Source organism: Bos taurus, chromosome 4 (assembly GCF_002263795.3).
Source record: "Bos taurus isolate L1 Dominette 01449 registration number 42190680 breed Hereford chromosome 4, ARS-UCD2.0, whole genome shotgun sequence".
Classification (NCBI taxonomy): Eukaryota; Metazoa; Chordata; class Mammalia; order Artiodactyla; family Bovidae; genus Bos; species Bos taurus.
This window is the reverse complement of record NC_037331.1, coordinates 9,346,706-9,374,050: the sequence shown is the minus strand read 5'-3', so window position 1 is coordinate 9,374,050 and position 27,345 is coordinate 9,346,706. Positions and strand designations below refer to the sequence as shown.

General features: G+C 38.3%; 1 protein-coding gene across 10 annotated transcripts in view; it reads right to left on the bottom strand.

Annotated features, from left to right (window-relative positions):
* The window catches only part of AKAP9 (A-kinase anchoring protein 9), a 165,126-nt gene that overhangs the window by 83,293 nt on the left and 54,488 nt on the right, over window positions 1-27,345 (bottom strand). For all 10 annotated transcript variants that reach the window (XM_024990970.2, XM_024990971.2, XM_024990978.2 and 7 more), the window contains 7 exons: window positions 25,560-25,636; window positions 22,908-23,046; window positions 20,467-20,552; window positions 15,819-15,933; window positions 15,313-15,511; window positions 7,253-7,349; window positions 6,173-6,265 (listed from right to left, as the gene is read on the bottom strand). In XM_024990970.2, the coding sequence (XP_024846738.1) occupies window positions 6,173-6,265; window positions 7,253-7,349; window positions 15,313-15,511; window positions 15,819-15,933; window positions 20,467-20,552; window positions 22,908-23,046; window positions 25,560-25,636 (806 nt within the window). The remainder of the gene's footprint in view (window positions 1-6,172; window positions 6,266-7,252; window positions 7,350-15,312; window positions 15,512-15,818; window positions 15,934-20,466; window positions 20,553-22,907; window positions 23,047-25,559; window positions 25,637-27,345) is intronic.

Here is a 27,345-nt window from a genome sequence, read left to right as displayed (position 1 = left end):
GACCATCTCATCCTCTGCCGCCCTCTTCTCCTTTTGCCTTCAATCCTTCTCAGCATCAGGGTCTTTTAGAATGAGTCAGCTTCTTGCATCAGGTGGCCAAAGTATTGGAGCTTCAGCTTCAGCGTCAGTCCTTCCAATGAAGATTCAGGACTGATTCCTTTAGGATTGACTGGTTTGATCTCCATGCAGTACCAGGGACTCTCAAGAGTCTCCTCCAACACCAGTTTTCAAAAGCATCAGTTCTTCAGTGCTCAAACAAAAATGTGATGAGATGTTAGGTCACAAATGAAATTTTTAAAAAATTGGTCATTATAAAGATCACTTTCTTTTGTATACATATTTAGAATAGAAATGGATAACAAATAATTAAAAGAACCATGTGTTTTGGAAACTAAAAAACCAACCAACCAACCAAACATAAAAACCAAGCCTAGACTAACTACCTTGTAATTCTCTCCTTTCTATTCACCACCATACCATCTAACCAAATTCCACCTGTGTTTACAATTAACTCTGCCTAGTCTGTGTCTGTGCAGCTGAACTTAACTGAGGAGAAAAATGAAAAAACAAGCTGACTGGTCTTACTTTAACATCATAACCACTATCCTTGAAATGAGCCCTTAGTAATATGGGCGATTCTACCCAATTTCCCTTGTCGTTTCCATTTCTTATTCCTTCTCTTAGCCCTTTGCTTTCTCCTTAAAGCTCCAACATCATCTCTTCCTTTCTCATTCTCAGGTGCTGAGTTCGCTTTTTACTTTACTGAGAAAAACAGAAGTAATCAGAAAAGAACTTCCACAGTCTCCAAATACTTCATCTGAAAACATACCTGAATCATGAGTCAAATATTCTTACCTTCCTTCCTGTTTCAATGAATTAGAAATACCATGCTTCAACCTAATGGCAGCTTTTCAGGAGATCTGCAACTCTTCTCATCTACTCAAGGACACTGCTCCAGCAACTATTCCACTCTCTCTTTAAATCAGCTATTTTTTTCCCCTTCTCTCCTCAATCGCTTCTATCAGCATAGAAACAGGATGTGGTATCTTTCATCTTAAACAAAAACAAAACAGCAACAACAATCTACCACTGGGTTCCCTACATCACTCTTTAGTTAGCACTGTACTTCTCTCCTTTTTAAAAACAACTCAGAATAATTCATTTCTTCATTCTTCTCCTTCACTCTCTCTCAAATCAAATCTAATCAGTTTGTCTCTACCATTCCATCAAATGTGTTCTTGTGAAAGTCACCGATGATTGCACACTGTAAAATCCAAGGGTTAATTTGCAGTTCCAACCTTTCAAGACTTTATCAGAAACACCTGACAAAGTTTAATACATTCTCAATAAATTGTCATCACTGGCTTCTCTGATGCAATCTTTGGTCATGTCCACATATAATGCACCACTTCTTCATTTCCTTTGTTCCTCCTCACTTCTCTGCCCTCAAACAGTGGCCCCCTCTGGGCTCAGTTTCCAGACCCCTTCTCCATTTACACTCACTAGATTAATAGTTTTCAATATTTCTTACTGTAACCATGGTAAACATACACATACAACAAAAATAAAACATTTTATACTGTGACCCAAGTTCTTGTGTGTCTGTTTTATATAACTGAATGTTTCCATTAATATAAAAATCCTGTACCAAACCAAATTTAATTTCATACCTTAAAAAGAAGTTATAACACCACAGTTTGAAAAACACAACTCTAGATACTACCATATTTCCATGTCAAGTTTTATCTTACTTCCTGAACTCTAGATTTATACATCCAATCATTTTCTCATCCCTTATATTTACATATTTAATGACTGTTTTTCATTTAATGGATCAAAATTTGAATATTAAGTTACCCACTCCCCTTCAGAAACTACTCCTTTGTATTTGTTTTCATCCTACATCTAACACCTAAGTAACTCCATTCTTCCAGGTGCTTAGATCAAATTACCTGCAGTACTATCTTCCCTTGAAGGGAAAGTCCTTCCCCTCTTTCCCTGTATTTCCTCTTCCTGTATCCAGTTACATCTGCTGAGGATATAAATCTGTACCAGGGTTTCACAATATTTCTCCAAATGGAACCCATGAATACAAAAGTCGCAGGACTGAATGAAACCATCCTCCAACTCGGCAATGCTGGCAGTTGGGTAGGTGGCTCCCAAACTCTTGCCAATTCTCCGTGGACACCTCTTGGAGACATCCACTGGAAAACTGCTGACTTTCTCTTTTGCATCCTACTTTCTTAAAAGGATCAATCTGTTATCTTCATGATTTACTCTCCCAGTGACATCTGGACTCTCCCCTCATGACAGTTCAAAAGTGAGGTCTTCTGTGATTACCTTATATAAAACAAAAGCACCTCACTCCCCATGGAATCTTCTAGTCTTATTACCTTGGTTCATTTTTCTCTTCATAGTATCTATTACTCTCGTACATTGTCTATTTGCACCAACTAGATAAAAGGTCAGGGCTTCACAGGTGGCTCATTAGGAAAGAATTAGTACAGAACTCGTGGGTTCTATCCCTGGGTTGGGAAGATGTCCCAGAGAAGGAAATGGCAACCCACTCCAGTATTCTTACGGGGGATAGACAAGTCTAGCGGGCTAGAGTCCATGGGGACACAAGAGTTGGACATGACTTAGTGACCACACAATAACAACAGATGTAAGGTCTACAGGAGCAATGATTTCATCTATTTTTCTTCTGCTATACCCTGCACTCAAGAACACTGCTTGGCAGTGAAATGAACTGTTAATGAATGTCTATTTTTCAATAGTACATACCCAAATCACAGGGTGAATCTAATGTTATCTATGTTAGCAATCACTACCTCTACTGCTTTCTTCTTTATACTCTGTGCTTTTAAAACAATGTTTCTCAATATTTTTCTAACTTCTTATAGGGTTGAGCATAACCCCATCTGTTCTGGTGACTAATATAAACAGTATGTCCTATTCTGGGGCTCCACTGGTGGCTCACATAGTCCAGAATCTGCCTGCAATGCAGAAGACGTGGGTTTGCTCCCTGGGTCAGGAAGATCCCCTGGAGAAGAGAATGGTTACCCACTCCAGTATTCTTGCCTGGAGAATTCCACAGACAGAGGAGCCTGGCAGGCTACAGATCATTGGGTCCCAAGTACAGGACACCACTGAGCAACTTTCATTTTTCATAAACTATTCTAGGATCAACCTGGGCCATGATGTGTTGTTTCTTGGATCACAGTATTGGGTTGGCCAAAAAGTTCATTTGGGATTTTCTGCAACATGTTATGGGAAAAATGAATAAACTTTGTGGCCAATTCAATACCTTGGCTGCCTCTGGAATGGTCTTTATTGACCTGTACTCTAGTAATCTGCTATAAGCTTGATGAATGATGCTTCACAAAACATATTTATATCATCATCATTATCACAGTAGTGAGACTACTTCAAAAGATGTCATTTATGAGTCTTTATTATCTTCTAGGTGTCTTACGGCATCCAGTCCCATCCCTTCATGGCAAATACATGGGAAAACAATGGAAAAAGTGACAGACTTTATTTTCTTGGGCTCCAAAATCACTGCAGATGGTGACTGCAGCCATGAAATTAAAAGACGCTTGCTCCTTGGAAGAAAAACTATGACAAACCAAGACAGCATATTAAAAAGCAGAGACGTTACTTGCTAACAAAGGTCCATATATATAGTTGAAGCTATGGTTTTTCCAGTAGTCATGTATGGATGTGAAAGTTGGACCATAAAGAAGGCTGAGCACCAAAGAATTGCTGTTTTTGAATTGCTGGAGTTGGAGAAGACTCTTCAGAGTCTGTTGGACTGCAAGGAGATCAAACCAGTCAACCCTAAAGGAAATCAATCCTGAATAATCATTGGAAGGACTGACGCTGAGGCTGAAGCTCCAATACTTTGGCCACCTGATGCAAAGAGCTGACTCATTGGAAAAGACCCTGATGCTGGGAAAGATTGAAGGTAGGAGGAAAGGGGACAGCAAAGCATGAGATGGTTGGATGGCATCTCGGACTCAATGGACATGAGTTTGAGCAAGCTCCAGGAGATGGTGAAGGACAGGAAAGCCTGGTGTGCTGCAGTCCATGTGGTGGCAGAGTCAGGCACTATTGAGCAACTGAACAATATAACACAAAATAGGTGCCTTGTATGTATTAGCTCATTGAACCTTCACAAGAATCACTATTACTTCTATTATTCTCCTCTTTTAACGTAGAGGGAACTGAGACTGACTGGTTAAGTAACTTTCCTAAGACTGCAAATCTAATCCTATCCCAAACCTCATATTATTAACTGCTATACTAGGATGCCCTGCTACAAACACTTCACTTGAGAAATTCATGTAAGAGGTAAGTAAAAGAGAAAACCTTGCAATTCTCTAAAAGAACCAGATAGTGAGAACTGTATAAAAGTGATGGTGCTTCACTTTTTTTTTTTAAGGTTTTTTTGACCATTTTAAATCTTTATTGAATTTGTTACATTGTTGTTTCTGTTTTTTTTTTTTTTGGCCACAAGGCATGTGAGATATAAGCTCCATGACCAGGGATTGAACCTGAAGCCCCTGCACTGGAAGAAGTCTTAACCACTGGACTGCCAGAGGAGGAGTCCTGGTGCCTCACTGTTCGCTTTGAACAAAATTATTCAATTCAAATATGGAAGTGAGTAGGTCCTTATGGCCCACATATTTCCTTGAGTATTGACCGCCTCATCTAATTTATGTTTAATCTAATTCTTCATGCATTTCCTGTAAATTCTATCCCTCCTTCACTAAAACGCATATACTCCAGTAGGACTGTTACACTAGAACAGTTTAAAAACTATAAAAAACAAGCAAGACAAACTCAGAATCCAACTATTCCAAAATAAGAACCCAAACAGGAATATGCATTTTAAGAGACTTCCGAGACAAAGAAATGGAATCATAATGGTATAGTAGGTAGTACACGTGGTATTCAGGAGTTTACAAGAATAGTTCTGAGCATAGCAGCTAAGAGCATCTACAGTCATAAACATCACAGTCACTTCTGTTTTTTATTTGTTGGTTACTTTGGACTTGGATCCAGTACCCTAAGTTCAGCGGTTCCCTAAGCAGGGAAAGGTGACACAGTTTCCACCTGCTAGGTCAGTGGTGCAGAAGCAAGCAGGCTGCAAGCCCCCTAAAGAGGCACCTGGAGGAAGCCTTGTGGCCCCCTGGACTCCATGCATCCCCCAGGTCAAGCTCAGGAAAGCCACAGTCTACCTGTTCAGTTCCCCTTGGGCTCTCAGAGGAAGAACCCCACACTTACAGGAGACCACATCTGATCTCCCTTCTGGGGTCCAGATGCGTTTCTGCGCCAAGTTTTTCCAGAATCCATCACTTTGTGGTAAGCAGGAGAGTGACTGTCTTCGGTTATACATTCTGCCTGCAGGTGAAAATTCTCTCCACCAAGATTCCCACAAAGCCCAAGGCTCTCTTTCCTGTGGACTATAGCAGCCTTTCTCCCTCAGGAGAAGGATGAAGGAATGAAATTGGGTACAGGCTTCCATCAATCCCTAAATAATCCCTATATTTCAGGAAACAGACTTTGCAGATGGCTGAGTGGTAAAGAATACGCCTGGTAATAGAGGAGACACAGAGATGTGAGTTTGATCCCTGGGTCGGGAGATCTCCTGGAGGAGGAAATGGCAACCCACTTCAGTATTCCTGCCTGGAAAATTCCATGGACAGAGGAGACTGGCAGGCCACAGTCCATGGGTCGCAAAGAGTTAGACACCACTGAGTGACTGAGCATGCACACATGTACTACTGCTCTGGGAGGAGGCAGGCAAAACTGTTTTAATATAAAAGACCAAGCATTTCCTTTCTCATTTCCTATCACATCCTCCACCTTTAAGGAAGGCCAAACTCCTTCCTATGGTACTACTCACAAGGTAATAAATTTATAACTCCGACAAGTTTCTAACTGCTATTCTACATCAAGAGACGAATGCTTTTCTCATAGAAAAATTCACAGAACATTCCATTCTAAGGCAACTGTGGATAGTTACAGTATCTGACAACTTAAAGGAGCTACATGTAAAATTTACAACAAAAACCAGTGCTTTATCATCAATAAAATCTATCTTTTTTTGTAGGCTCAAAGAGAATACAGACAACAAAATTATCTTTCAAATAAACTATAAACTTACCTTAGCTACTTCTTCTTCTAATCGTTCTTGGTACTGTTTTTCCAGCAACTTAACCATATTTGTTTCCTTTTCCACTCCAAATTCACCAGAATACTAAATTAAAAAGCAAATATGACATATTTATTTATACTAATTATACAACACTTATTTTTAAACTTCTCAAAAGATTTCTATTCTTTAGAAAATTTCTTAAAAGCTTTAATAAGTAAATAAATTGCTGCTCTATTAAAAGCAATAGTTCTAGTGAATAATTCTACTACATTAATTGTACTTACTCTTGTGAAGTTTAAAATGCAAACTGAGAAGCATGCTTACAATTACTAATGTACAGTTCTAGAGCGGGGGAAGAAAAGATATTACTTAAGAACTAAAAATTTACTGAATGAAGCCCAGGGTTTTACAGTTATGTTTGGGAAAAGTGGCCACAAATTGGGAATATACACAGTGTTGAGGAGAGGCAAAAGGTGGTTTGACTAGATCAGATATACTGGAAAAGATGAGGGACTTTTTCTATACTGTATGGCCTGTGCTGAAAAAAGCCTTATCCAATGTCCTAGCCCTAGCGTATTGAATTCTGGGAATTCCTAAAGAATAGTCTAGAGATAGTCTAGTTCAACTTCTCATGGTAGGAAGAAAAGCTGTTTCTCTTTTTTGAAACTAATTTCTTGTAAAGTTCAGGGCACTGAAATTAACTTGCTATATAGCCCATGTTATATAAAACAAGACAAATTTTAAATTAGAATATATTTAGGGGGAAAAAAAACCTCTCAATTTTAACTTTTTTGTGTTTTTCCTATGCTATGAAAGTACATCAGGCTTCCAAAGTGGCACTAATGGTAAAAAACCCGTCTGCCAATGCAGGAGACTCGGGTTCAATCCCTGGGTTGGGAAGATCCCCTGGAGGAGGCAATGGAAACCCATTCCAGTATATCAAATTTCTTCACTTATATATTCTTCTGGATCTTTATTTTCATTTTTACTATACTTAATTCTCAGCAACTATTTATTGAGTAATTAAATCACATACATAAAAATGATAGTAACAAAATACAATTAGTGTACATAACAGTTTAAAAATACCTCTGCAGCGCCATCAATGTTCTGTTCTAGACAACCTGCTGGGTATGTTGCTTTCTGTACATCAGACTCAGTAATTACCACTGAATCAACGAAGAAGCTAAATATAAACAAAAGAGGATGAAGGGATTAGTGTTGTGTGTGAATTTTACTGTTAGTAAATCTACAGCATGCATAAAATGTGTGTTGGGGCAGTGGGGTTTTGTAACATAACTCATTATTTTTGACTACTTTTTTCACTTAAAAGTAAAGCAGCAGAATTACATAAATATTTAACAGATTATCCCTGAGTTTTATGCCATTTTATAAGTCTACTACAAATGTATGACATGGAGCTGTTTATAAGTATAGATATTTTTTAAAAGTTACCTATACTATTATTGAGGAAGCAAAGTTTACAAAATCTCATTTTTATTAAAAATTTACACACACATGCAGAGTGAAAAAATTCTGGAAGAATACATATAAAAAGTAACAGTGATTACCTCCAGTGGAATAGGGGCGTAGTGACAGTGAGAAACATTCTTAATTTTATTCATAACTACTTCTGAAATTTTTAGTTTTTCATGTATTCATGTATCTTTTGGTATTCACGTCTTTATTCTGTATTGTATTGGGTCACTTCTAAATGTTCACTACAACAAATAATGCTAAAATAGAGATCTCATAAATGTATCTCTGCATACATCTATAGATGTTTCTACATGATAAAATCTTATGATTTTAATTTTTAAAATTTTAACATGCCATATTTGAAAAAGTTACATTAATTCCATAATCATACAATTTAAGTATTTTCTCAAAACTTCAACAACAGAGAGTCTCAACGACCTTAAAACTTTCTTAGAAGATGTATGTCTTTATTTTTGAGATTATACATTTTTTCAAATAGGAATGTACGAAGAAGTAGCATTCTTTGTGTTACTGGCCATAAAAGTTTCCTCTGTTGTGAACTCCCTATACATCTTCTATATTCATGTTAAATTATCATAAAAACTCATGTTTCTTGTCTTTATTCTCTGCCCTTTCCTGGTTCATTTATCTTTTTTATTATTTCATCTGTTTCCTCACAGCTTCGTGCAAACACTGTTCTGATCCTTTGCTTCATTTCTCATTTTCACAGCCCATGAAAGATCCCCCAGATTATTCATCCAGCTACAGAGACTCAAAAAAAAAAAAAAAAAAAAAAACTGCTGCCGAGTTCACAATGACTTAATTTCGTAGCTTTACAGCCTTTGAAAATGTTTATCCCAAATTCAAAAAAATAGACTAGCTGAAATCAAATTCACTGTTTCTATCTTATAATTAAGGTCCTAACCTTCCACCTGCATGATTTCTTTACATATATTAATACATCATAAGCCTTCATATTCTCTAGCTCAAACAATACAGGTCATCTTTCCTCTGTTTTGCTCCAAAGATTCCTTCCATCCCAATATCTCACAGTCGTCCCTTTATTTCCATTTCCCCTGGAGCCACTGCAAAAAGCATCATTACAGAAATGTGCAGCGATGGGCACTGAAAAATGCCACACATTCATGGCTTTAAATTCCAGCACTTTGGCTGTCTCATCATGTTATATTCCCCAATCACTAAAGAAATTATTTTCTATGAATAAATATTATTTCAATGATTGGACTGAAGTCCCTTGAGGTAAGTGAAGTGAAGTGTCAGTTGCTCAGTTGTGTCTGACTCTTTCTGACCACAGGGACTATACAGTTCATGGAATTCTCCAGGTCAGAATATTGGAGAGGGTAGCCGTTCCCTTCTGCAGGGGATCTTCCCAACCCAGGGATTGAACCCAGGTCTTCCACTCTGCAGGCGGATTCTTTACAAGCTGAGCCATGAGGGAAGCCCAAGAATGCTAGAGTGGGTAGCCTATCCCTTCTCCAGATCTTCCTGACCCAGGAAACAAACTCGGGTCTCTGCATTGCAGGCAGATTCTTTACTATCTGAGCTACCAAGGAAGCCCCTTGAGGTAAAGGGTCACTTTACAAACATCTAAAGTTTTCTCCACAACATTTAGCCAATTCTCTTTGCAGTCACAGGACTGGAAAAGGATGTTTTCATTCCAATCCCAAAGAAAGGCAATGCCAAAGAATGTTCAAACTACCGCACAATTGCACTCATCTCACACGCTAGCAAAGTAATGCTCAAAATTCTCCAAGACAGGCTTCAACACTATGTGAACCGAGAACTTCCAGATGTTCAAGCTGGATTTAGAAAAGGCAGAGGAACCACAGATCCAATTGCCAACATCCGTTGGATCATGAAAAAAGCAAGAGAGTTTCAGAAAAACATCTACTTCTGCTTTACTGATTACGCCAAAGACTTTGACTCTGTAGATCACAACAAATGGCAGAAAATTCTTCAAGAGAGAGGAATACAGACCACCTGACCTGACTTCTGAGGAACCTGCATGCAGGTCAAGAAGCAACAGTTAGAACTGGACATGGAACAACGGACTGGTTCCAAATAGGGAAAGGAGTATGTCAAGGCTGTATATTGTCACTCTGCTTATTTAACTTATATGCAGAGTCCGTCATGTGAAATGCTGGGCTGGATGAAGCACAAGTTGGAATCAAGATTGCTGGGAAATATCAATAACCTCAGATGACACAACCCTTATGGCAGAAAGTAAAGAGCAACTAAAGAGCCTCTTGATGAAGGTGAAAGAAGAGAGTGAAAAAGTTGGGTTAAAGCTCAACATTCAGAAAACTAAGATAATGGCATCCGGTTCCACCAGTTCAGTTCGGTTCAGTCGCTCAGTCGTGTCCAAGTCTTTGCGACCCCATGAACTGCAGCACACCAGGCCTCCCTGTCCATCACCAACTCCCAGAGTTCACTCAAACTCATGTCCATCAAGTCGGTGATGCCATCCAGACATCTCATCCTCTGTCGTCCCCTTCTCCTCCTGCCCTCAATCCCTCCCAGCATCAGAGTCTTTTCCAATGAGTCAACTCTTCTCATGAGGTGGCCAAAGTACTGGAGTTTCAGCCTTAGCATCATTCCTTCCAAAGAACACCCAGGGCTGATCTCCTTTAGAATGGACTGGTTGGGTCTCCTTGCAGTCCAAGGGACTCTCAGGCGTCTTCCCCAACACCACAGTTCAAAAGCGTCAATTCTTCGGCACTCAGCTTTCTTCACGGTCCAACTCTCACATCCACACATGACCACTGGAAAAACCATAGCCTTGATTAGATGGACCTTTGTAGGCAATGTAATGTCTCTGCTTTTCAATATGCTATCTAGGTTGGTCATAACTTTCCTTCCAAGGAGTAAGCATCTTTTAATTTCATGGCTGCAATCACCGTCTGCAGTGATTTTGGAGCCGAAAAAATTCAAGTCTGACACTGTTTCCACTGTTTCCCCATCTATTTCCCATGAAGTGATGGGACCAGATGCCATGATCTTCGTTTTCTGAATGTTGAGCTTTAAGCCAACTTTTTCACTCTCCTCTTTCACTTTCATCAAGAGGCTGTTTAGTTCCTCTTCACTTTCTGCCATCAGGGTGGTGTCATCTGCATATCTGAGGTTATTGACATTTCTCCCGGCAATCTTGATTCCAGCTTGTGCTTCTTCCAGTCCAGCGTTTCTCATGATGTACTCTGCATATAAGTTAGATAAGCAGGGTGACAATATACAGCCTTGACGAACTCCTTTTCCTATTTGGAACCAGTCTGTTGTTCCATGTCCAGTTCTAACTGTTGCTTCCTGACCTGCATACAAATTTCTCAAGAGGCAGATCAGGTGGTCTGGTATTCCCATCTCTTGAAGAATTTTCCACAGTTTATTGTGATCCACACAGGCAAAGGCCTTGGCATAGTCAATAAAGCAGAAATAGATGTTTTTCTGGAACTCTCTTGCTTTTTCCATGATCCAGCAGATGTTGGCAAATTGATCTCTTGTTCCTCTGCTTTTTCTAAAACCAGCTTGAACATCTGGAAGTTCACAGTTCACGACTGCTGAAGCCTGGCTTGGAGAATTTTGAGCATTACTTTACTAGCGTGTGAGATGAGTGCAACTGTGCAGTAGTTTGAGCATTCTTTGGCATTTCCTTTCTTGGGATTGGAATGAAAACTGACCTTTTCCAGTCCTGTGGCCATTGCTGAGTTTTCCAAATTTGCTGGCCTATTGAGTGCAGCACTTTCACAGCATCATATTTTAGGATTTGAAATAACTCAACTGGAATTCCATCACCTCCACTAGCTTTGTTCGTAGTGATATTTTCTAAGGCCCACTGGACTTCACATTCCAGGATGTCTGGCTGTAGGTGAGTGATCACACCATCGTGATTATCTTGTTTGTGAAGATCTCTTCTGTATAGTTCTTCTGTATATTCTTGCCACCTCTTCTTAATATCTTCTGCTTCTGTTAGGTCCAAAGCATTTTTGTCCTTTATCGAGCCCATGTTTGCATGAAATGTTCCACTGGTATCTCTAATTTTCTTGAAGAGATCTCTAGTCTTTCCCATTCTGTTGTTTTCCTCTATGTCTTTCACTTCATGGCAAATAAATGGGGAAACTATGGAAACAGTGAGATATTTTATATTTTTGGGCTCCAAAATCACTGCAGTCATGAAATTAAAAGATACTTGCTCCTTGGAAGAAAAGCTATGACCAACCCAGACAGCATATTAAAAAGCAGAGACATTACTCTGCCAACAAAAGTACATCTAGTCAAAATTATGGATTTTCCAGTAGTCACGTATGAATGTGAGAGCTGGACTATAAAGAAAGCTGAGCACCAAAGAATTGATGCTTTTGAACTGTGGTGTTGGAGAAGACTCTTGAGAGTCCCTTGGACTGCAAGGAGATCAAATCAGTTAGACCTAAAGGAAATCAGTCCTGAATATTCATTGGAAGGACTGATGCTAAAGCTGAAGCTCCAATACTTTGCCCACCTGATGGGAAGAACTGTCTCCTTGAAAAAGACCCTAATGCTGGGAAAGATTGAAGGCAGGAGGAGAAGGGGATGACAGAGGATGAGATGACTGGATGGCATCACCAACATGAGTTTGAGCAAGCTCTGGCAGTCTGTGATGGACAGGGAAGCCTGGTGTGCTGCAGTCCATGGGGTTGCAAAGAGTCGGACACGACTGAGTGACTGTACTGACCTTCCAGTCGTGGTTTCTTTTAACCCTTATGGTCTTAAGGTAGTTTTTACCCTCAATATTATGGGTTTTGAAACATGGGTTTTAAAGAGGTGGCTCAGTGGTAAAGAATCCACCTGCCAATGCAGAAGATGTGAGTTCAGTTCCTGAGTTGGGAAGATGCCCTGCAGAAGGAAATGGCAACCATTCCAATATTCTTCTTGGAGAATCCCATGGACAGAAGAGCCTGGTGGGCTGCAGTCCGTGGGGTCACAAAAGGTTGGACGTGACTGAGGACAGCACATATTACCTAAACTTGCTTAAATATCTGCCTAAGATCAAATGGCGGCTCAAGGGTCCAACTGGGAGTCAAATACAGGTTTGGCTGTTTCAACTCCATACTATTGCTCTAAGAGGCTTCAAGCATAACATTACCAAATATTTGTTAAATGAATGACAATTATTTTTCATAAACTATTTCAAGTCTATATTAGAAGAACAATATACTCTTTATTCAAAAAGCGCTACAGCTGTTTCCAAATATGTAGTGATATTTCACAAGAAATAACTTTAATTACATGTTCATAGGGGAAAATATGGCAGTCAATAAACCTCACTGGTGGGGTCTGAGAGAAAACTAATGGTTTTGGTTGAAAGGTACTGTTAATATATTTTGATTGTGCATTTCAGAAACTCTGAAGAGCACAATAAGCTTGCAAAAGCCCAAGCGTAGGAACAGCGAAGTAGATCTACTCTTCCAGAGCTCTTCCTTTTCTTCATGCTTCAGAGAGAAAACATCACTAATTAAAGGAAGGCTACTTGAAATACGTTAAATGGTTATGAGTTCTTGTTATCCACCTATTTTCTTTCATATCAAAGAATCTAAAGTAATAGTATCCAAGTGTCAATCTATGGACTGCCTGCATCATAATTATCTTGTTATAAATACAAATGACCAGAGTCTATGTCAAAGCTATTGAATCTACTCATGCTTCAAATGTAAAATCCAGTAATCTGCAATTTTATGTAGTCGAAAAATAGTATTAAATTTCAAAAACCTCCAATGTTTTCGATGCATCATAAAGTTTGGGAACCAATGACTTCAAATAAAACGCAAGCTTTGTAAGGCTGTGCCAATGTGGGATAAATAATTCCAAAGCCTATATACAGAGGCTGAATGAAAGCAGCAGAAGCAGAGTGCTTCCAAAGAAGTGAGGAAACAGTGGTTTGTCTTCAACACACACACACACACACACACACACACACACACAGAGAACAAAACACAAAAACTCTGTCTTCAGGTTTCAGTAACAAGCACCTATGGAGACTTCAGTCCTAGAGCAGCAGAGCCAGTCAGTTAGGTTAAAACTCTGAGGACTTTATGGAGCTAGTTAAATACTACAACACATTTCCCAACTATAGTATAAGTTGTTCAATCATTTTAACAAATATTTACTAAGCACCAACTATTTGTAGGGAATTATTATAGGATTTGGGATACAGGAAATTACATAGACAAAAATTCCCTTAACAAAGTTTGAAGTCCAACACAGGGGACAGATAACGTAAACAAATAAATAAACCTTCCCTCCTATCTATCTATATATATATACACACATACACATATAAATACATATATATACACATATCTTTATAGTTACATATATATAAAACACATTTCCCAGGTGTCTCAGTGGTAAAGCATCTGCCTGCCAAGCAAGAGATGTGGGTTTGATCCCTGGGTTGGGAAGATCCCCTGGAGAAGGAAATGGCAACCCACTCCAGTGTTCTTGCCTGGGAAGTCCCATGGACAGAGCAGCCTGGCGGGCTACAGTCCATGGGTTGGGCAGAACTTAGCAAAGAGTTGGATACAACTTGGCGACTGAACAGCAACAAAATATATATAACATAACATTAATATAGAAAAACTAAACAGGAAACTCAGGTGTAGAGCACTAAGGGGTGATTTTAGTTTGAATCGGGTGATCAGGACAGGTCCCATGAGAAAAAGGCATCTGAGCAAAGACCCGAAGAACTGAGTGTGTTGGGCAGGCAAATAACCTAGAGCAAGATCAACCCAGGCAGAAGGGACAGCAACGAGAAGAGGATTCACAAGCAGGAGCATCCCGACAGCTTGAGGATCTCGAGGAGACTACGAGGAGTTACAGTAGTAAGGCACAAGCAAGGCAGCAGGACACAGATTCAGAGAGAGACAGGACCCCGTACGTGAGGATCTGGGAAGGCACAGGGAGGACAGGAGAGCACTGGAGTAACATGACTTGTCTTAAAGTTTAAAAGCAAAGCTTTGGAACTGTAGAGAACAGACTCTAGGGAAGAGTTAGGACAAAAGCAGTAATCCAAGTGAGACATGATGACGGCAGGGACTAGGGGCCTGGTGAGAAGTGGTACAGTTTAGATTTGTCTTGGAAATAGAGATAACAGGATTTCTTGACAGACTGGAAGTGTGGTTTGAAAGGGGAGTCACCACTGATGGAGTCAGATGGCTGCAGAAGGAGCAGATTTTGAGGGGAAAATTCAGAGTGGGTATTTTGGATGTGGTAAATCCAAGTATTAGACAATCAGGTGGAGAATGTCTAGCTATCACTGGAGTGATCATATCTTCTATCCTTTGTGTACTGCCCATATCAAAGTAGCCAAGACTAAGCACACAATAAAAAACAAACATGTGCACACCACCTGGTGTAACTTAGCAAATTCATAACAAAGAGCCTCTTTATAAAATAAAGCTGTAATTAATATTCCTATTATAAAATATATCTTGTTTACACTAACCTTTACTTCACACATTTCAGAGATGAAGAATTACCTCCTGTTCATATTTCTTGACAATGCTACAGCTCGTCTCTTTCAAGCAAAGTTGCTTAAGTTACATTTTTTTCTTAAAACAACCATATTATGACGGCTACTAAACTACAAATACTATTGAATGAACTTAAAGGTTGATGGATACCTTGGCTGAACTGCAGACTCATTAACAGCTTGAAGCCTTTCCTGCAAAGAATGAATCTCAGCCTCATAATTTTCTTCAGTTTCTTTCAATTGCTGCTGCAAAGAGGATACGCGGCTTTCTAATTCGTGAACCTGTCCTTCAAGTTGTTTGGTTTTTTCAGTATCTTGCAGGGTAGATAACTTGCTTTTATGACTAACATCTAAGTTACATGAATAGAAGAAAATACACATTTCAATATAAATTTCTCAATGAAATACCAAAATCACTTTTTTGAAGTAGGAGAATATTCATTCTTCTTTGAAAGATAATGTTTTTTAATAGTATAACTCGGGTATCAATTTAAACTCATGTAGACATGATAAGAAAACATGATAACTCAAGATCATTTTTTCTATGTTCATGGCAGCAATACCACTACAACTACCAATTTTATGTCTTTTTACTGAAGTCAAATTACTGAACATCTGATACAAAAAACCACATTATGGTATATAATCCAAATTTACCAATGTCTTGCGAATTGGTCATCTGAGGATGAGTTGATAAAAAGTCCGTTTGCTTTTTTGGCAGGTTCGCTTCTGCAAATCCAAGTTTCATATTACATGCCTGCTGTCTCTCGATCTATGAAAAATAACAGAAGAAAAACAGTGACATACATATATGACTCAGGACTGTGGAAACTATACAAAGCAACTTTATCTTTAAAAAGGTTTTTTTTTTTTCCTTCCCCAAATCACCCAGAACTGTACCATTCTGATACAGATATTTTCCTTTCCATGTTATTCCACACTCTGACAAGTGACTCACATCACATTCCCTTCACAGGGACTGAAATTATACGACTAAATATAATGTTCTTTCATATCCAGAAGGAATTTGATCTAACTATAAAAACAGGAGCCACACAGAATTTTGGTCTAACGTTCATAACAATATTTAAAACATGACTTAATCTTTGAAATTTGAATTCATACAGAGTAAATTTTATATTATGAATACTTGATAACATATCTGCTATTAATCTCCGAATGTAACCTATATACAATCAGGTGGCTGACAAATGTGTGCTATTCTTTATACAAAAAGAAGGAAAACAACAAAAACAGATAAACCTCAGCTTCCTTCCTTAACTATTAAAACTAGGCAGCATATGTCAGATGTGTATGTGTATTACTTAAGTCATTCCCCAAATATTTAATACTCAGTGTACTATGTGGCAAGCACGGTAACAGGGAGAGTAAGAATATAAAATCAGTGGGAAAAAAATGCACACACACACATACACGGTACATCTGCCCTCACAGAATTTATCAACTAATTTGGGAAGTAAAATTAAATAATTAACAATGCATTAAACTATAACATGTGACTAAAGGGTGATAACAGAAGAGACTAGTAGGGGTCTGATGGAGGAAGTGAAATTTGGTTTGGGCCCCCATCGTTTTGTTCAATGCTTAGGAAGGTTCCAAGGAAGGAGGAGTAGGAGCATTCATGAAAGGGTGGCCTGCTATCAGTGATGAAGACAGTGGTCCTGAGGGACAGGGGACGCTGAGCATGCTGGGTGAAGAAGGCAGACAGAGACCGAAGAGCACCTGAAAAGCAAAGTGAGAGTGTGGATTTGCTGTACCAGGTGAACAAAGAATTCTGGAGATGGAGGTGAGCACCAGGATCAAATGTATTTCCCAAGAAGGCCATTTCAGTTGGTACTACTTTTATCAAATCCTCTACCTGACTCCTAACCCCATGTACATTTCAACCAAGAATCTTGCCTCCGACTTCCCAGAGAAAATAAAGCCCATCAGGTAAATACTTCAGTTTTCAGCTCTACCTTTCAATACTGTCAGTTCATTCAGCAAACGCACAGTAAACCTTTACCATGTGCTAAACAAAGCCCTGTGCTAAGAGGAAATGAAAATCAAGAGAAGACTTCCTGACTTTGAAGGATGTAGTGGGGTTTAGCCTAGTGGACATATCACATGTCGTCACAACTGCATACACCATAATTAGTGGATCAAGTAGAGATTCTTGGTGACTATAAGTGGGTGGGCAAAACCCACAATGAAGGCTTTAAAAGCCACAGAACTAAAGTTACATAAATTAAGGAAAGAAGATATTCTAAGAGAAGAGCTAATACTATAAAATAAAAAAAAACAGTAGAATTAAGAAATTGGGCTTCCCTTGTAGCTCAGTTGGTGAAGAATCTGCCAGCAGTACAGGAGACCTGGGTTCGATCCCTGGGTCAGGAAGATTCCCCTGGAGAAGGAAATGGCAACCCACTGCAGTATTCTTGCCTGGAGAATCCCAGGGACAGAAAAGCCTGAGGGGCTGCTGTCCATGGCGTCTCAAAGAGTTGGGCACGACTGAGCAACTAAACACTTACTTACTTAGCTGAAGGTACACTGATCATCTGTTTACGTTACCACCTAAGGTGGTAACGTAGAGATCTGACTTTCATTCCTGGCTACACAAGTATTCCTTGGGGTACCAAACAGTTTTTCTTGTATTTTTTTTTTTTCCTAATTGCTTCCCAATTAGAAAAAAAAAGTTTTTTTAATTTTTAATCCTTCCCAATATTTAAAAAGGCAAAAAGACTTCATGTAAGATTAGATCATAAAATCAATGAAATGAAAGAATAAACACAAGGCCCCATTCCTACATGCGACAGCACGTGAAGCTGAGCAGCCTCTGTCCCCTTTAAATGAAGTATGTTTTCTCCAGGTTTCACTTTCCCAGCTTTCACTTGGCCTTCTTCATTTATCTTATGGGCTGAGCTCATGTAGGCATTTACGTTTATGATCTCTGACATACACCTCTCCTCTTTCCCCAGGACTCAATTAAAATAACAATGAATCTGTAAAAGATAAGTCCATAATAAACCAAAAAATGAAAGAGACCAGCAGATTTCAACAGAAAAGGGTGGCAGAACAGCGATTAAGCAAGAAGGAAGGGGGAAACAGCAGCCTAAAGCATACCTGAAGGGAGTCGCAGGCACAGGAGACAGTTAACTCGCCTAGCGGAACCATGGAAAGACACCAGGCTCAGAGAGACCAATGACAGGCAGAGATCAGAAAAGGAATGTATCAGCCCTTAACTAATCGCAGCACAGCCTTTCCTGCTGACCCAGCCAGGCAGAAGTCTGGTGGCGGGTAAAAGTTTTTCTAAAGAGAAACTGAAAGAAGTATCTGGGGAGAACTAAGGAGCCGAGCGTGGGTGTCTGTGTTCCAGGGCAGGCTCCCACACTCCAGCACCAGGGAAGGGACACCTGTGACTCATCAAAAGAAACCGTTCCCCACTCACTGTCTTCAAAGGAAAGAGGCAAAATGACAAACATCGCTGTAGTTACTTGTTTACTGCAAGTCCTCCTACACTATTTAATAGCTACAACTATGTACTGTCATCAGGAAAAGCAACACATTTTTAAAAGAAAGAAAGAAAACAAGGAAGGAAGGTAAGAAGGAACGGACATTTGATGATTAAGAATTCACTGGTAACTTCTGCCAAAGAAAGTTCAGTGAAGTATGAGGTGGGAGCTTGTTTACAGGTGGGCAGAAGAGACAGCAAGAGGTGGGAAACTGCAGTCTCTTCTTTCCTTCAAATAATTTGGCAATGAAGGAAAGAGAACCACAAAGAATACCAGATTCAGGGAACATTGGTTATGTTCTAAACAGTGGAGGCAAGAGGAATATGCAAGACAAATGAAGGACAGAAACAAGACAAGCAGAGACAAAGAACCTGAAAATAAATACAGGACGGAAGAAACAGGCTACCAATCTTAGAGGAGGTGGAAGGGGATGCTAACAAAGGCACAGAAAATAAGATAACCTTGGTTGTGAAAAGGGACAACTTCTTCTGAGACAGAAAAATAAATTAGGGTATTTTCACGTTTAGAGAAATGCATATTGGTCTACAGGTAGCAAGGTGAGATAGCTTATAATTGTTAAGTTTAATACAGAAAAATGGGAAATAAGGCTATCTGCGAAGGAAAAAAAGGGGAGCAGAAATGGAAAGCATGACTTTATAACTAGGGAAGTTGTAAAGTTAGGTAACATCCACTGAGGAGACTATGAGAGAATGAATGACCACATAAAAGACCTGTCAGCGACAGTCAGAGGCCACGACTCTGCAGCGTCACCGAGCCATACCACCATCTCATTTTTTCAGCAGCCCTCAGAAACCCAAGTGTGAGTAGAGAAAAAGGGTCTCAAGAGGCAGGATGAGTGCAGCAGAAAAACAAGAAATCTAGATGACGAAGGGTGCTGGTATGAAAGTTGTACGATAATTCTGAATAGGGTTAAATATTCTAGCAATGAATGGAAGGAAAAAGAAAAGTAGCAATGGTAGAGAAAGGTAGAATTAAAGAAGGGCTTTTAGCCTATCTGCCTGTCCTCCCACAAAGTTATCTGGAAGATACTGAAATAGGTTTACATGTTTTGTAAAAGACTGAATAAGGTTGTGCTTTAACGGCACAGGAAGAGAAAGAAAGAAGGGAAAGGAGAAAGAGGGGAAAAGGAGAAGGAGAAAAGAAAGGGGAAATAGCCAGAATATCCCTCATCAGCAATATAAGTTTCAGTCAGTTAAATCTTTCAACTCTGCCCAAATATTTTAACACAATGACATGAAAAAGCACCCAAATAAGCAAACAGAGATTTTTCTGGTACTTTTTTCATACAAATTGAGGACTACAATACTTAATTTTTGCTAATATAATGTCATTTTTCTGAAATAGCTAATAAATTATATGATGGCTCTATACACTCTTACATAGCTTTTATGCACACATTTCTAAATATACATAACATGATGTGAAACTAATTAGCTATGTTCTAAACAGCTAATTATTGTTTAAAAGAGACTCACTGCTTTAGAAAATGTTATTATGTCAAATTAAATGCAACTGTTTAACAAAGTTTACAATTTGACATTTTATATATATTTTAACTTTATCTTGATTTCAAAAGCTCCCTAAAGGGGTAAAGACTCCCTCAGCTCACTGATATAAATATATGTCACTTTCCCCTAAATTATGTCACTTTCCCCTAACTTTCTTTTCATGTTTACTCATTTTAGAAATTTTCGGTTGATAAAGTAACTCACAAAATAGCAGGAAATACAAGAAATGCAAACATCATTACACATTTTCCATATTTTCCATACTTTACTTAATCGTGATTGAAGCACCACGAGTCTGCTGTATGCTTCTGCTGCTTTGCTGAGAAGAGTGTGCATATTTTCTTGAAAATCTAGATGATAAACAATCAAAATAATTTCACTTACAGTAAAAGTCTGCTTCTTTCAATTAGCATTATTCATCTATTCATAACTTTTAAAAAATCGCCTGCTGGAAGTAAAATTCATGTATTTAGTAACGAAAATCGCATTAATGTGGAACACATGCTACAAAGATTAACAATTTTATATTAAAATATGATAATTTCTGTTGGCATTCATTAATTTGTACACATTTGTTCATTATTCATACCAATGAACAAGGGCAGGAAACATTTTATTTGTCAAGGGATCAGTTCAGTTCAGTCGCTCAGTTGTGTCTGACTCTTTGCAACCCCATGGACTGCAGCACGCCAGGCTTCCCTGTCCATCACCAACTCCTAGAGCTTGCTCAAACTCATGTCCATCGAGTCGGTGATGCCATCCAACCATCTCATCCTCTGTTGTCCCCCTTCTCCTCTTGCTTTCAATCTTTCTCAGCATCAGGGTCTTTTCCTATGAGTCAGTTCTTCACATTAGGTGGCCAAATTATTGGAGCTTCAGCTTTAGCATCAGTACTTCCAATGAATATTCAGGACTGATTTCCTTTAGGATTGACTGATCTCCTTGCAGTCCAAGGGACTCTCAAGAGTCTTCTCCAACACCACAGTTCAAAAGCATCAATTCTTCAGTGCTCAGCTTTCTTTATGGTTCAACTCTCACATCCGTATATGACTACTGGAAAAACCGTAACTCTGATTAGATGGACCTTTGTCAAGAAGTAATCTCTCTCCTTTATGCTGTCTAGGTTGGTCATAGCTTTTCTTCCAAGGAGCAAGCATCTTTTAATATCATGGCTGTAGTCACCATCTGCAATGATTTTGGAGCCCAAGAAAAGAAAGTCTTGTCACTGTTTACATTGTTTCCCCATCTATTTGCCAAGAAGTGATGGGACCAGATTCCATGATCTTCGTTTTTTGAGTGTTGAGTTTTAAGGCAGCTTTTTCACTCTCCTCTTTCACTTTGATCAAGAGGCTCTTTAGATCCTTTTTGTTTCCTGCCATAAGGGTGGTGTTATCTGCATATCTGAGGTTATTGATATTTCTCCTGGCAATCTTGATTCCAGCTTGTGCTTCTTCCAGCCAAGAGTTTCTCATGATGGACTCTGCATATAAGTTAAATAAGCAGGGTGACAATATACAGCCTTGGCGTATTCCTTTTCCTATTTGGAACCAGTCTGTTGTTCCATGTCCAGTTCTAACTGCTGCTTCTTGACCTGCACACAGATTTCTCAGGAGGCAGGTCAGGTGGTCTGTTATTCCCATCTCTTTCAGAATTTTCTACAGTTTGTTGTATTCCACACAGTCAAAGGATTTGGTGTAGTCAATGAAGCAGAAATTTTTCTGGAACTCTCGTGCTTTTTCTATGATCTAACAGATGTTGGCAATTTGATTTCTGGTTCCTCTGCCTTTTCTAAATCCAGCTTGAACATCTGGAAGTTCTCGGTTCATGCAGCGTTGAAGCTTGGCTTGGAGAATTTTGAGCATTACTTTGCTAGCATGTGAGATGAGTGCAATTGTGTGGTAGTTTGAACATTCTTTGGCATTGCCTTTCTTTGGCACCGGAATGAAAACTGACCTTTTCCAGTCCTATAGGCTAATGCTGAGTTTTCCAAATTTGCTGACATATTGAGTGTAGCACTTTCACAGCATCATCTTTTAGGATTTGAAATAGCTCAACTGGAATTCCATCACCTCCCCTAGCTTTGCTGGTAGTGATGTTTCCTAAAGTCCACTTGACTTGGCATTCCAGGATGTCTGCTGTAGGTGAGTGATCACACGATCGTGGTTATCTCGGTCATTAGATTTTTTTTGTACAGTTCTTCTGTGTATTCTTGCCACCTCTTCTTAATATCTTCTGCTTCTGTTAGGTCCATACCATTTCAATACCAAAAAGTTAACTGAGATTGCAAGTTGTAAAAATGAACTAATAAAGGATTCCTATAAATAAAGATAACTGAATGTCTTCTTATTCTTTTTATAAAAGTAAACCCCTGACATAAACTTATTCAACAAATACAATGACTTTTAAAGGTTTGGATCTACGGTATAAAATTAAGAATTATAGTGAGGAAAAGGTGGAAATAGAGGAACAGAGGATAAAGAGACAAGAAAATTTGTAGACAGCTTCAGTTTTCTTTTTATCACAATTACTGCACTGTAAAACTAAAAATGTGCATTAAAGGTAAGATTTCATGAACCTGAAAAAGATGCTAAGATAAATTCAAATCAGCCAAGTGATTAAATCAGGAATTAGCTGAAATAGTTTATCATCGATTCATTGAAGAAAATTAAATACTCCGTTCAACAATGCAGTAAAGCCTTTATTACCTTGGACTTCACATCTATAATCTTGCAATACCAGTTCTTGATTTTCAGAACTGTGAACACCAGAAGTCTCTTTCTCTTCTCCATTTACTTCACATTTTAAAGCAGGAGTATAATGTTCACCATGGACATTGCAAAAAGTCTGCCGACAATAAAATTAGGTATTTTATGGAATTAAAGTTTTGATTTCTGCCTCTAGAGATTATTAAACATTATTTCCTATATGCAAAACACAGTCAAAAAATGTCACAGGAAAAATCAGTAAGAAAACACTTCCATGTACCAAATCAATCTGCAAAAGAATAAACAAATCTAAATCTTTCTCTCTCCACATGCAAGACATGAATTCTTCTCACATCAGGAAAATATGACAGCCTTCATTATAATATATATCAAATATATATGTCTAAACTATAATATTTTTATTTATTTCTAATAATGAATATATCCTGTACTTTACCACTTTCTAGTATGGATTCTATACAGATATTCCCTCTGTAATGTCAACTACCCATGAAAAAAGTGAAAAGATGAGGGCAAAAGTTCAAAAATGATGACTAGAAAGTAGTGTATAAATTCTATAGAAATTATAATATATAAAGTAGGAGATCACATTCACAGACTTTAACACAAGAGAATACTATTCATGGTTTATACACAGAAGAAAATAAAAAATATTTGACATATTATTCTGGTTTTTCTCCTGAGCAATGGACAATTCTATCATTACTTATAAACAACATATATCACATAATCATCTGACAAGCCTAAAGAAGTTTCTAAGTAAGTTTCACCTTTGCACCTCATGCAATTGGAAGTAACAATCAACAACTTCTAGACCTAACCAATTTGTTTACTGTTGCTATTTCTTGAGATTTGCCTAAAAGTGAAACTTTACTATTGACTTTATTAAATTTCCAACATAGTTTCTAAGGTAGAATTTTATCATAAATTGATTCAGGTTGGTAGAAACCTGAATCATCAGCCAATTTACAAATAAAGCAAAAGACTCAGAAAGATGAAGTAACTAGTCCATAGTAACATCAATGATTAGGGACAAAATCAGATTCATGATGACCTCTCCATTACAACAAGCTGATTTATGTTTCAACTTGAGATTAGGGGTCAGGTAAAGACATTACTAGAAGAAAAAAATACATAAAGTCCGTTTATAAATGAACTACTATGACTTTGGAGAAGGAAACGGCAGCCCACTCCATTATTCTTGCCTGGAGAATTCCATGGACAGAGGAGCCTGGTGGCTACAGTCCATGGGGTCACAGAGAGTCGGACACGACTGAGTGACTAACACACACACACACACTACAACTTGGGCCACTTTATATTTACAGACCATCAACAGTAGATATGAAAAGGCAATGCCTGAACCTGTCAGCAGAGTGGAGGCCCTTAGTGTGGATATTCCTGACTTTCTTTTGTGTTTTTGAATACTGTTTCTGAACTATTCCATAGGTAATTAGAACCAGTAAGGCAGCTCTACCTTCCCAACTACTATCACGCTCCCCACCCCTTCAAATTATAAATACGCTGGCTGAGATGGAAAGCTGTGACAAGCTTAGGCATGTATGTTAAATTTTGAAATATTTCAAATATGCAGAAAAAAGTTCATCTATTACCTAGCTATAATAAATACTAATAAATATTGTCATATTATATCCATATTTTTAAAAAATTGAATATTACACACAGATTTGAAGATTTCTGAATTAAGTACTGCTTATCTATTTCATTCACCTCTCTGTCCAGAGGTGAGTATCTAACATGCGTGTTTTTATACTTTTTCCTTTTGAGATTTACTGATGTAACAAAGACACTCTTGCAATGAACATATCTGGCTGTGCACACATGTGAATCTAAGTAGAAATAAAAGTTGGACTGTGTGACGTACATCAACTCAACAATACACCTTGACAATCTGCTTCTCAAGGTGGTACACTCCCACCAGGGGTACAGAAGTTCTGTTTCACCTGATCTTCACAAATACGATTATAGTTGGTATGCTTAGTTTTTAGATTTGGCAATCTACAGTGTGAAATACTGTCTCACTAGTCATGTGCAAGACCCCCAGCTAAGTCATCACATTCATTCAACTGCCAAAGTGGGCAGGAGTGGGAAACAGACCCACTTACGGCTCTATTGCTGTGTTTTAAAAATTGGGCAGCTCTTCTGTACAATCAACTACTGAGACAATTCATCTACATTTCTTTTGTTTCAAACTGATTGTCAGGAAAACATTTAAATACTTATTTTAAACTTAAAAACTCAGGAATATTTTCTAAATACAGTTCTGAAGTAAGACTGTTCAGTTCAATTCAGTCGCTCAGTCATGTCCGACTCTTTGAGACCCCATGAACCACAGCACGCCAGGCCTCCCTGTCCATCACCAATTCCTGGAGTCCACCCAAACCCATGTCCATGGAGTTGGTGATGCCATCCAACCATCTCATCCTCTGTTGTCCCCTTCTCCTCCTGCCCTCAATCTTTCCCAGCATCAGGGTCTTTTCAAATGAGTCAGCTCTCCACATCAGTAAGATTGTAGGGAAAAGTAATTTGGATGATTCTGCTAAATCAAAATAGTAGTAACTTAAAATTTAGCATTTCTTGTCTAAAAGCACTTTTTAACTAATGGCTTACCTGTGTAAAATGAGCACATTCTTCAGATACTGCCTTGTGAAGTTTTCCAATAAGCATTTGTAAAGGCTTCACTTCACCTAACAGAAGAGGTAGTGCATTAAAAATGTTCAATTTACATGTTTAGAAACTATTTTCATATTTTACTTACATCAACTGGAAGCTTCCTGGGAATAAGATTAGTTTTAAGTTCTGTATTTCTTTCAATGTTATTTTGTACTGCTCAGTGTTAACTGTATAAGATAATTTGTAGGATTTTCAACTTATATCCTACAATATGGTACAAAGTACTGATGTACAATGTTTTTGTCCTACAATCCAATAAAGAGCTGTCTCACACAGCACAACCCACCTGAGCCACCAGGGAAGCTGGTCTACATACATTCACCCATATAAAACTGAAACAAAATGTCACACATATTTATTCTTTCTACACCCTATGCACTCCAATATTTTCTGTTCTACTCTATTATTAAAAAAAAAAAAATAAAGCTGGTCATTACTCACTGAACTAACTTCATCACCCATTAATGGACCCACTAATTAACTTGTAGTGCAAAAAACTACAGATTCTATCTGAAAAGGATACAGATACAAACAACATATGCTTAAAATTTTATTCAATTCAAACCCAAAGAACTCCTTTTTCCTGAAGTGAAAAAGGATTATATTCTTACTTAAGCCACGCTTTAAACTCTACTGTTCAAAAGAACAATTCCAAACTTAGGAACCACCTCATTTATAAAGGTAGATCTGTCAAGAATGGAGACCTAAAGATACCTTGAACAGAGAAAGTCTAATTAATAACTGAATAATTATTAAAGATAAAAGTTAACCGTGACTAGTCTTCCACTTAAGCTTCCTTCAATATTGTTGCTGACACAGTGCCGTCTTTTTGCTCACTCTACAGACTTCCAACAAGTCTCATCCTTGTCCTTGGCCTCAAATGATCTCTTGACTTACAAATCTTTATCTTGAACTTAAACTTGCCCCTTAGGTTTCAGCCTTTTTTCCACTGCATACTAGGTATCGCTTTTTTCAAAGTCATCAAGTATTTTTAACTCAATGTTCCAAGCTAAATACACTATTTTTCCCACAAATCTACTCCTCATGACTGGAGTCACCATCAATCCAATTACTCAAACGAGACACTTAGGGATCATTCTCAATTCCTCCCCGTTACTGCTAATATTACCTGCAGATTACAACCCACCTCTTTAACTCAAACTTTTCTTCCAATGACATTTTAGATCAACATCTTAATGTTAACAGAATAACTGCCAAAGCTGCTTAACTGGTCTTTCCATCACTTATCAGTTCAGTTCAGTTGCTCAGTCGTGCCCAACTCTTTGTGACCCCATGGACTGCAGCACACCAGGCTTCCCTGACCATTACCAACTCCAGAGTTTACTCAAACTCATGTCCATTGAGTCTATCACTTATCACCTCCCTTAATTTGCTCCAGTGATTTCATCTTAAAATAAAAATCTTACTATGTGGATTCATTTTGATATATGGCAAAACCAATACAATATTGTAAAGTTAAAAAATAAAATAAAATGAAAAAAAAAATCTTACTATGTTCCTCTATTTGAAATCCTGCCTTAGGTCTTACAACCAACAGCATAAATAGTAAACATGTTTCAGTCAGGGTATACAAAACCTTTTCTGATCAAGGTTCTGACAATCTTTATCCCTCACTACTTTTGCACACACCTTGAACTTTCAATTCTCCAAAATGGATGTCATTTCTCACATCTCTAAATTTAAGACTCAAGATACTTTCCTA